Source organism: Coturnix japonica, chromosome 7, assembly GCF_054131305.1.
Source record: "Coturnix japonica strain WE chromosome 7, WE-NBRP24, whole genome shotgun sequence".
NCBI classification, from domain to species: Eukaryota; Metazoa; Chordata; class Aves; order Galliformes; family Phasianidae; genus Coturnix; species Coturnix japonica.
Genome location: NC_140669.1, coordinates 19531688 through 19543938, shown reverse-complemented (window position 1 = coordinate 19543938; position 12251 = coordinate 19531688). Strand labels below are relative to the sequence as shown.

General features: G+C 38.1%; 1 protein-coding gene across 6 annotated transcripts in view; it reads right to left on the bottom strand.

The window, feature by feature from the left end:
• Positions 1-12251, bottom strand: part of AGPS (alkylglycerone phosphate synthase) — a 69357-nt gene that overhangs the window by 15851 nt on the left and 41255 nt on the right. For 5 of the 6 annotated variants that reach the window (XM_085552576.1, XM_085552578.1, XM_015868396.3 and 2 more), the window contains 6 exons: positions 9798-9923; positions 8722-8830; positions 8182-8309; positions 5726-5777; positions 3591-3667; positions 2472-2584 (listed from right to left, as the gene is read on the bottom strand). In XM_085552576.1, the coding sequence (XP_085408702.1) occupies positions 2472-2584; positions 3591-3667; positions 5726-5777; positions 8182-8309; positions 8722-8830; positions 9798-9923 (605 nt within the window). Of the gene's footprint in view, positions 1-2471; positions 2619-3590; positions 3668-5725; positions 5778-8181; positions 8310-8721; positions 8831-9797; positions 9924-12251 lie in introns of all 6 variants that reach the window. The other variant, XR_014947993.1, reaches the window with a different exon arrangement.

Here is a 12251-nt window from a genome sequence, read left to right as displayed (position 1 = left end):
TTTACACTATTCCTTCCTAAGATATCTGAAAGTCTTTCTCCGTTTTGTTTGCAACTGCACTAGCCTAACAGTCATGAAAGAGCACTGTATCCAAAAAAATGGAATAACACTGTCATTCAACTATTGCTTTTGTTAACTTTATGACCTTAAAGAACATTAACAGCTCACATTTCAGTACATCTACTGCAGACACAGTAAGATCACATGCATACACAAAAACAAAACCTTCTCGAGAAATACTACACAGCAGTCTGATGAAAACTGCATTAACAATCTGCCATTCTGCTGCTAAACATCTACCTCTCAAACACTATTTACCTAGACAAGTCTTCGGCTTAGATCAGCAAAATCAATTCCCATGGAAGCTCTTCAAACAATGAAATGTTAACACAGTAACATTAGCCTGATCACTTAGGTAAAAAAAACAAACATTTATAAGGAAATAACTATCCTCAAATAGTTGTTTTTTTCTTTTTAAAGTGTATAGTTTAGCAACACTAATGACGAAGGTTTACAGAATTTTCAAAGCAGCTTAGGAACACAAGCAGAATGAATTTACTTCTGTGTTTCAGCTCAATCTATTTTACTGTAGACATTCTCATGTGCTAAGGAGTCACCACACTTTGACATGATGGAATTAGTGAGTAGTCCCAACCTGGCAGAACATCAGAGACCGCTGCTTGAACACATCAGCTTTTTTCACACTAATCTGTTATAGTAGAAATGTACAAACGAATGAAGCCAAACTGAAGCTGAAAAAAAGTATACCTATGATTCCTATTTAGCAACAAAGTTTTTCCTTATCTTTTATGGTCTTCAAAAATCATGAAAGAGCAAAGGAAATGGAACTACAGAACACATTCATGATCTTCATTTACAGGAAGATCTGTAACTATGTTTCTAAGCATATGTTGGAGTTACATACTTGTGTTCAGTTCATGACAGCAAGACTACTGACTTAAGTTCCCAAAAGTTTAAGCGATAGACAGATGAAAAAGACTGAACCCTAAAAAGAAAAAGGAAGCCCTGTTTGTACTAACATATCAGATAAAGAGAATTACATTAGTTTTTAAGTATTAGCTTTTGAAAACAAGGGCAGCGTTATCTTTAGCCTGTCTTCCTAGGTCATACTATAAAACTGAGCAGCTTATGTGGGTGGAAAGAAAAGATAACCTGAATACCTTTCAGACACTGTATGGGAAACTGGTAATCACAGCCTGAACCTCTGATTAATCAGCTGAGGCAAGTGTTGGGTCAGCTGTGGGAGCACAGGTGAGGGTAATTCAGCTGCGCTCCCAGAAGGGATGGAGCTTGACTCCACCTCTTCTAGACTTCTTTAAGGGCTGACCATCACTAAGGCACCATCTCTTGGAGACTGTCTCAGAGTTTTCCAGCCAGACTGAAGGCTTCAAAACTGGTGAGTTTTTCCTATAGATAACCTTTTCTGATATTCATCGCCATCCTTCTAGTATTATTACCATCTTTGCACTATTTTCACCTTACAGACACTAAACCAGAAGGTTAAAACGTTAACCAATTAGCCAATAGACCGAACTCAGTAGTACAGGCAGCAACTCCTAACAGGCCATTAACACAGATCACTTCCCCACTTCCTCATACTCATGCTACCTGGAAATAACAAGAAAGGACCTGCAGATAAGACCTTTTGCTGCATACAACGTTAAGCTAAAACACTCTTAAAACAATGTAATTCTTTTTTCTGAGAGGTAGCAAGTTGCTCATGTGAAATCGCATTTTTGTAAGCCATTTAAAGTGGTAGAATGAACAAATTTCAGAAATGATGGCCCTGAAATACAAGACATCCTGTATATTTTAAGTTGAAACCTATATTGGCAAAAAACTTTCCTTAAAAAGTATATTGTTATAAATGAGACTTTCAGTTTTCATCACTGTTATAATCAAAACAGAACTATCTGATCATTACTCAGTCTGCCACTACAGTAAAGTATTTCCCGTACTATTGTAAGAATAAAAATAAAGCTTGTAGGACAAAGAGATGTAGCACATTCCTGAACTAAACAAACTTCTCTTTTAAATAACTTTCAATATTCATTTGTTTACATCAATTCTGCAAAGAATTAATATTCCCTTGCAATTCTGTTTCTCTTCTCTGCTTAGAATCTATAATTTGGTATTACAAAGCAGCTTCCAGGCCTGTAAGTAAGTACAAGGGCTAGTTTCCATTCTAACAACATCAGTTCTAAGTCAAATTCTTGTCTTGGTACAGTATGCAGACAACTGAAGTTTTTGGTTGCTTTTTTTTTTCCCTAAAGCTACCTAGTAAGAATTAGCACAAGTCATGTTTTTCAAAGGGAACACTCTATAGCTGATTATTCCCACTTTAAACTTGTGAATTGAGAAGACATTTACACAAAAATCGCAATGTGAATATGGTAACTTTGTTGCTTCTTGGATAGTTCCATATGAAAAAGTATTTTGAAATTACATACCCAAATTTTGTGGCAATGTCATAGACTTGTTTTTCATGCTGAAGAACCTTCTCTCTGTCACCCTCAAAGAGCAAGGTAGCTACACAAAGTATGTTGGGATCAAATCCTTTGAACTGCAGAGAGAAAATCCTTGCGTTATGTCATCGCCTGTGTGGTAGAATACAAGCAACAAGTTTTTGCTTTTTTATGTACACAGCATACCCTCTGGTCTGTAAGCACTGTTTGCTGTTGTTGCAAATAAGAGAAAATATCAGGAAGATGCACTTTAAAAAAAAATTTATCCCCAAAAGAAAGCAAGTTTTTTTTTTCTTGACAGGACAAACAGTTACAGCTACTGAAGTGACAAAGAGTTGGTGTGTCACCTGGACTCCTTTTTGGACTCCTGTCCAAAAAAGACAGAATAGACAACAACTCACTATTTACTACTGAACAGTTCTTAAATGCTTTCAGCAATAAGGAGACACAGTTTATTAACTACTCCTTTATTAAAGCACGCAGGCAACTATGGTGACAGTAAACATTGTTCTCAAAACAGTTGTTATAACAGCATGCCACTGCAAAATCTCTACACGTGGGGGAGTGCTATAAAAGAGAAACAACTTTTAAACTTGGGGCAGAGAGCATAGGCCAGTTGAAATAAGAACAACACTATTAGAGTTGTAGCACTATGGGTGCAATGCAGTTAGGATGTTCACATAGCTTTGTTTCAGTAGTGAGAGTTGAAGAGGTACAATTCAGCTTTTCAAAACCAGTCCAAAAAGCCTTATTTATTTTCTATACGCTTGTTGATTATTAATTATTAATTAATTATTTCAGGAAGTAGTGAACCCTATTTGTATGGCAGTTCAAATATTGTGAGGTTCCTCCAAATTTCTAGTTTAGTGTGATAATACAATAGTTCACTGTTAGACAAGACACTTCAATCTAAGGATACAATTGGTGGAAACATCCATGTGAACATTTCTTATGGAGTTGCTCCTCAAACAGATCATCTTATTTTGGGTTGAACTACCTTGAGTATCTCTAACTCAGAGCTGCATTAGAGACAGTACACTGCAGTCTCAAATTCTATGGATAGCATGCAAAGTTCTAAGCAATATTAAAGCCTAAAACAGTTACCTTTGTGATGTAGAATTTTTTCAATCCATCCAAAAATGATGTAAAAATGGAAGCAACTTGTGGTTTAAGAGCATGACCTTTGGAAAAAAGCAGCAAAAAGTATGTTAAAGCACTCAGTACCCTTTAAAATTCTTACTTCAAAGGGCAAAAAATAGCTTGGAACGTAAAGTTGCAAGAATCATTTGGAGCACTTTGACTGTCATAATCAAAGCAACCTTTCTCAAGGAGCTTTAAGAAAAGGCGTTTATTAATTTTTTAAGAGGCATACATGCAACTGTGCACAAATATTCCATTTGGCACTTTAATTAAAGCTGTCCTAGTTTAGATCTTCACAAGTATCCTACATATGGAAAATTTCGAAAGAGCACTTCATTACTTTATGCTATAAAACTAAGGAAAACCACTGACCTTTTTTGCAAAGTTATGCCAAAACCATTGAAACCAGTAGCCAAAAAAATGGTGTAAGTTAGGAGTTAAGCAATTTTTTCCTTAATGGTTATGTCACTTGTGCGAAATTTTCTACATAAAGTTAGTAATTACTTCCTTAATCACATACAGAGAAGTAAAATTACCGGGGTACATAAATGGTGTCTTGGAGTCTGTTAAATTAACATCTCTGCCTCAGGACTAAGTTAAATTGAGATGAAAGCCTGTTACTGTTTGTTCCATTGTTTTCAGTCACAAGCAACTTCTGAACTCCTATTACTGCTTCATTTTAACAGCCTCACATCTGGTCTTCACGCTGTGAGCCCAATTCATAAAAAAAGTTATGCACCATTTACATGATACTTCTAAAATACTTCGCAAAGTACTTCCTCCTGAGTAAAGCCTGAACTTCAGTACATCATTGGTCTCCTTTCCTCTTCAGTAAAGAGGGCTCTCACTGAATACAACAGTAAAGCCCAAGAAGTATGCCTCTAAGCACACTAAAGTGAGGACACAAAAAAGCAGCAGAAAGCAAAGGGGTGTTAATTTATTAAACCACAATCCATAAAATCTGACAATAATTCTACTTAATAAAACCACAAGAACAATTTAGAGGCACCTTGGGCATTTTTTTTACTGTATAAACTGCAACCTTCAGGTCAAAGCCAAAAAGTAGAAGACTCATTAATCCAGTGTTGGATTTAAAGCTTATAATTGGTCAAACATTTTCCCAATTGAAAAAAAGGCATCCACTTTTATTATACATGTTTGTGAGAACGAGTACAACACAAAAAGATGACCAAATCAAGCAGCAATGCTTGCTAGGCTCTCGGGTTTCCAGATATGACTATTTCCATTCCAAAGTTCAGCTTTCTAATCACCAGACTAATGCCAGTTAAAGTCAATATTCATTACAGAGGCTTCTGTCCAAAACACATTTCAGAAAGACTGTCTTGTTTCAGTAGTATTAACAGAAGATTTTACGGTCACGTTGTTATCTGTGTACAGTCAAAATCACACAGCCTCAGCAAGTGCTTCAAGTTCCATGACCACAAGCTTTTTGGGTAGTGGAAATTCAGGTTCATCAGTGTCCTCAGCCAGAACACATCTTTTGCCAAAGTTTCTACAGCTGAAAGTGACAGTTTCCCTTAAGAAGGGCTCACAAATGACAAAATAAAGCAATACTTCTCAGTACTTGTACTTGAACACAGCCAGTGATATTATTAGGAAGTTTAGAACAACCTACTTTAACCAACTAACTTAACTACAAAATAAGACACCTGCCTTCTGAATCTCACCCTACTCTGATACTTGACCTGTCATTAATATTCTTCACGATACTTCAAGCAATATACTACAAAGCTACCATTTTTACTCCTTTAGAGTAAAATAGAGGCAGTATCTCCAGTATTTTAAACTACCCAGTAGGCTATGCACTTTTAATTGAAAGATTGCAAAACATCTTATGCATCTATATGTGCAGCCTGGCTTTCTACTGATTGCTATTGTCAATAGTGTTTTTCCAGAGGCAGACAGGTTTCCATTTCTGAAAGCACAAGCGATAATGTTAGGAATTTCAATGCAGAGATCATCACCTTCTTTGTCCAGTTTTGAGGAAATTAATTTCCAAATAAGACGGACTTTCTAGACTTTTTTCTAAAAAAACAAAGCCCTTGGAAAAAATATTCACCTGAGAAAAATCTACTTACCAAATTGAAACTGTGCATTGTCAACAAGGCGAATTGATGCAGGAGCACATCTCTTGGGGACAGTTAGGGAAATAAGAAAAATGAAGGATAAAAGGTCTATGAACAGACATGCTGAAACTTACAACAGAGACACTATCAATCAAAAACAGGATACAAGAAGCAAATTTAGTATCAGAGATACATGGCCATTACCATCATTGAAAAGTGGGGATGCTAAATTTGTTTTCTTTTCAGAAGCAAGTTCTATTAGGTATGTTCAGATATAATGCATTGAGAATATTCAGTTTAACATCAAGCCAACACTGACATGGCCCCAAGATCTTGGACCTTGATGTATAGAGTACATTTCTAAATTGCCATAATGCACTAAAGTATCACATTTAATTAGAGTATCAAAGCTGACGGCACTATGCAATCATAAATACATATACATCACAAATCACTGAAAAGTGTCTTATTGTTCCTGGTTAACTCCTGTAGATGGCTAAATAACAGCTGCTTAATCACTTTCTCCAAAAAAATAAAAGCAAGATAATCTGTGCGTTGAGATAAAGTAAAAAGGGGAAAACAAACAAACAAACCACCCCAAACAAGAAAGAAAAACAAGTGATGAAAATGCAATTGCTTACCACCAGTCAATCAATGACCAGACATCCCCTACTAAGCAACAGTAAGCCCTGAATAACTTCCCACCAGTTTTATTGCTGACCTTGACATTACGTGGTATGGAATAGCTGTTTCATTGATTTGGGTCAACTGTTCCAACTGTGCTCCCTCCAGATTTTTACTCACCTACAAACTACTTGGAGAACAGTATAAGAAACAAACTTTGTCAGTGCATGAGCACTGCTCAGCAGCAGCTAAAACATCAGTGTGTCATCAATACTGTTTTGGTCACAAACCCAAATACTACCATAGAGGCTGTTATGAGGAAAAAAACTCCATCCAACCCCAGTATACAAATGTTCTGTGAACAGATCACAATTAAAGTCTGGAACCAGTCTAGACTGCACAACAATCTGGAGACCAGTAAGACTATTTGCCCTCAACTAAACAACCTTCTGGGTCATACATATATGCTCACAGCCTGTAATCTCAGGCGGTGGTGTCCAATCATGTAATGTGAGGCCAAAGAAATACAACGAAGTCTGAATTTTAGGCTAACCTTCATCTAATCACGTGGATGTAAAAGTATTCCCCCATCACTTAACTTCCTGTGTTCACTCTGTATTGTATCGTTCAAACATATTTTGTCACACAACTGCAAAAGAGGGAAAAAGGAAGGAAAAAAAAATCTTACCAGGCAGGCTGATAAAAAAATGCTGGATGAGTGGTTTTACTGACACCAACCCAGCCTGCAACATGCAGGAGGGTTATTCTTATGTTAAATGCAGACTGAGAAAGACCAAAAAACCACCAAGCTTTTCAGAAGAAGATAATTTTAATTGCTACAAGAAGACACCAGAAAAAAGCAGAAAGTAGTTTGGGCTTAAATAAGAGTGACACAGTAGTAGCAATGGAAGCTTAGTAACTGAGTGACATAAGTGGCTAATGCTGTATTTTTTTTAATTCTACTCCCCTACTTGAGGAAAAGATGTTAGCCCCTTAATTGACTTAAAATGTTGATGATGTGTACAATTAAGCATTCCTAGGTTACTTAGATGCCTTTAATAGAAAGAACAAGCACCAGCAGTAAAAGTATACGACAGAAGAACTGGCAAGAACTGATAACTAGCGTATACATGTCAGTCACGTACCAGTTTAAACAACTGGCTTGGAACATTAAGTCATTAATTTAGACCCATCACTGGAAATATGTACAGCTGTATTTAGTTTGGCATTAACTGAAACATTTCTGATATTACTTCCTCAACATATACTCCTCCATCACTGAAGTGATTTAGTACCTTTTGTACAGTGCCAAGGAAAGTTAGTCTGGAATCATAAAAAAGAAGGCTAGCCAGTGCAAGACTTGCTTGGAAGCACAGGTATTGAGAAAAGCATTACACAATTTGGATACCGATGGCCAAGTTTTGCCACCTGAAACTCACTTCCTTGTTGTCTGACCACGCTATTCAGAAGGCTCTACTTAAACACTGAAGCCTAAGAGCAGTTCTGCCTCAGGATATCCAGTTCACTTGAACACACTGCAGTTCAAGAAGCACCCTCTACAACCTGCACACACAGCCACATCCTTCCACTGCACGACTGTTGTTCCTTTATCACTTTGGAATCAGAAATCAACTACTCTGTCTGCTGCAACTTAATTCCTTTAAATACTGGTCACTTTAACATACTTGTGAATAACTCTCCAGATAAACCTCTCCACTGAAGGAGATAAAAAGCCAAAATCTCCATGCTGGAATGTACTAACATCAGCACACCCCTAGTCCTAGACCCTGGACAAGGTTAGAACTAGTGTACTTGCTTGAATTCAACACTGAGCTTCTCCTTACCTGCTTTGCGACTTCCCTTAGGCAGGCCACTCCTCGTTCAAAGTTGGGGAAGACCACAGAGCCATATTTCTGGTATTCGGGAAGCGGACGAATCTTTATCGTAACTTCAGTAACTACCCCCAGAGTTCCTTCAGGAAAAAAAAGAAAAGCTCAATTGCGAAGTGCTACAAAGCTGCAATTCCTGCAAATAACCCAACAACTGTTTAGCAAGACGTTCTCACGTAACATAAGTCAGAAGTCCCAAAAATTCAGTATTGCAGAAATAAACAATTTATTCCTGTTAATTTACATGGTGAATTCTGACAAGCGGCCTTAAAGTCATGATGTTTGTTAACAGATATGTTTAGAAACTCCACAGATCTGTTATAAGTGCTGTTCAGTTGCTTAACTTCAGTCCTATAAAAAGCCACACTGTATTATCCCATCACACACACAAAAAAAATAATGCCTGCAGATCACCATCTATAGACACAGCACTAAAGATGCTCAAATCAGCAAGCCATTACAGAAGCTGAACTAAGTGCAGTTATGTGAAATTACCTTCAGATCCCATAATAAAGTGATGGATATCAGGTCCCGTTGACATGCGAGGTACTTGACAGTTTTTTTCAACTATTCCTCTTGGAGTTACCATTTTTATATGAATCACCTGTTTAAACAATAAACTGTAACTATACGCACTAGCATTAAGCAAAGATTTTTTGATATGATATTTATTTTCTAGATATAAAAATTTCTCAGATGGTAAACACTTCCCCAGAAACTTTCTCCCTGTGACATCAGGAAGTTCACAAACTGCTCTGAATCAACCCTGAAACCAGTTTTCTCCTAATGAAAATTTCAGAAGCTGCGTTTTAGCCTGAAGTTTTGCTCCCACCATAGAAAAGCCTTTTGTGCTTCACATCTTTCTGCACAAGCAAAACTATACCATACCGTAACCCTTCGGGCAGTAGGGTACAGATGAAGCTTTGTTAGCACGAGCAGTTTCAACAAGGCATACTGAATAAGAACTATATTTTCTGCCAAGTCAATTCATTTCCTTCCTTACTGCTCTGATATACCATGCAATAAGACTACATCCCACTCTTGTTTACACACAGGGTCAACTGATGTGAAAAAAGCCTACTTAGATTAGGGAAGTGAGATGGTAGAAAGAATGAATCATTGGCTGTCAGCGTGAACTGATTCCAGTAGACAACTTTAAAAAGAGTAGCAAACAGCATTCACTGTTGGAAAAACCCTACAAATTTAACAGGATTACACTGAGACTATCAGACAGTGTGAACAGTGGAATAAAGCAACAGGGTAAGGACAAATCAACACAATTACTTAAGCTATCTAGTAAATACAAAACTGAAACTTTCCAATTAGCAGTAGTGTTTACTAGTGCTAATAAACAAACAACAATCTCAGACAACATCTGATGCTGAAATTGTATCACTGATTAAAAGAAATCACACAGAATCACACAGAATGACCCGGGTTGGAAGGGACCTCAAGAATCATGTAGTTCCAACCCCATTGGAACAGTTTCTTCTCCCTCTCATGAGACATTACAAGAGTTAAACCTCCAAGCAGAAGAATAATTAATTAGAACAAGTATTAGAAATATTTACCAGATCTTCAATGTTTCCATAGATGTTTTTCTTCATGCCTGATGCTCGTGTTGCTACCCATCCTCCCAGTGAGCTGAACTCCATGGAGTCTGGTTCATGGCCTGTACAGAAGCCACTTTCAGAAAGCTAAAGAAAGGAAAAACACGTTCTATAGAGTCTGCATTTGCTTAGTACTTCAAAATCTGAGTTTTTTAGGCTTGCTTGTTTTAAGAGGAAGGCTTGGAAGGAGCGTATGGGGATCCACAGGCCTGTCAGCCTGACCTCCGTATCTGCCTGTTTCCTGCAGTGTCTTCTTGAAGAAGCTGGTAGCGCATGGCTCAGACAGATAACCTCTTAGCTGGATAAAAAAATGGCTTGACAGTCAGGCCCAGAAATTGGTGGTGAACGGAGTTAAATCCAGCTGGCAACCAGATATGAGTGGTGTTCCCCATGGGTCAGTATTGGGGCCCCTCTTGTCTAATATCTTTATTGATGATCTGCACGAGGGGATTGTGTGCACCCTCATTAAGTTTGAAGATAACACCAAGGTGGAAGTGCTGAACTGTTTGAGGGTAGGAAGGCTCTACAGAGGCATCTGGACTAGATGAATTGATGAGCTGGGGCTAGTTACGTGAGCTTTAACAAGACAAAATGCTGGGTTCTGCACGTTGGTCACAGTGACCCCATGCAATGCTACAGACCTGGCGCAGAGCAGCTGGAACGCTGCATGAAGGAAAAGGATCTAGCACTGTTAGTCAACAGCCCAAATTGACTAGTGTGCCCAAGCAGCCAAGAAGGCCAACTGCATCCTGACTTGTATCAGAAATAGTGCAATCAGCAAGACTAGGGAGGCGATCACCCCTCCATACTCAGCTCTGGCAAGGCCACGTATTGAATACTGCATTCAGTTTTTGGGCTCCTCACAACATGAAAAACATCAAGGTCCTGGAGAATATCCAGAGGAGGGCAATGAAGCAGGTGAAGAGTCTGGAGCACAGGTCTTATGAGGAACAGCTGAGGGAATTGGGATTGTTTAGTCTAGAGAAGGGAGGATTCAGAGAAGATTTTATCACTCTTTACAATGACCTGAAAAGAGGTTGTGGCATGGTGAAGGATCAGCCTCTTCTCTCAGGTAACTAGTGACAGAGCGAGAGGTAAAGGCCTTAAGTTGTAGCAGGGACGGCGATGCTTCAACAGCTGGACTAGACAACCTTAGAAATGGAATATCCTGTTGATTCACTCAATTATTCTAGCACACATTTTGTCTTCGATACACAAATGAACTGCAAATTGATTCTGCTCCTACTGTGCATGTGCTGTGCTACACATCAGCCTGTAATACTCCTCCCCCATACTTTAAAACTAAGACCTCTATTGTTTGTAAGAAGGTGAGAATTCAGATACATATGGAAAAAAATTATAACTAAGTAACTGCCAACTTTGCACAAATGCGGCCAATAAATAAGGCACTTAATCTCTTGTTCTTTCCATTCTAATGTGATATGCAGCAGGTCTGCAGAAAATGTGAGCAAATTGGCTGTACTTAATTCTCTCAAGGAGTGATGTGTTTTAATATACAGCCATCTGGTTGGGCTTCCTGTATGCAAGGCTGTCAACTACTTGTGATGCAGATCATGCATTCCTGTACATTAAGTAGTCACTTGTTTCTCATTTTTCTGTATTAGCTTGGCTTTGCCATCTGCACAGCACCTGAGGTTGATTGGATGTCCCTAGAATTGCAATACCAGAACTGTCAGGCAGAAAGAATTAAAGGCCCAGAACTCTCACACTGATAACTGTGTTAGTGTTTGAGACTATCAATTAGCACTGGGCAACTGAAATAAATAAATAAACAACTATGTCCAACTAAACTGTTGTAAGTACAACATTTAATGTGGGTCATTAACTACACTCTGTAGTGCAAAGTGATTCTAACTTCAGTGATTGAAAGTTATTTCTGTGTAACATTAACTGTGATTTATTGAGCTCATGGTCCTTTCTCTTACTGGAAGAACTTGTGACTTCAGATGTTTACTGATCACATTAGGGAAGGGTTCCTACACTCTCCTTATTCTTCAAGAGAACAAGAAGTTTGCTTCAGGCACAGCTTAATTATTTCTACAATGCATATTAATACAATGCACAGTAAAGATCGATGCTTCTGAATCCTTGTAATTGACTGGGCATGCACAAAGCAGTAGGTTCAAACTCTTCAAACACCACCATATAAATGGTATGTGCTGAGGATACTTAAAGAGTAGGGGAGAGAGACTGTGCTATGTACTTTCAAGACGGGATGGCCAGCAAGGCATTCTCATCCAAAATGCACGAGTATGTACCAGCTTTTCTACAAAAATCACAATTTACTTGCTAATAGTTATTATAACAATAATAAAAAAAATCTGTTCTAGCTTCACTACTCTTCATCACCTCTGATTCTCTACTGTTGACTAGTAATGCACATTCTTTCCTGAT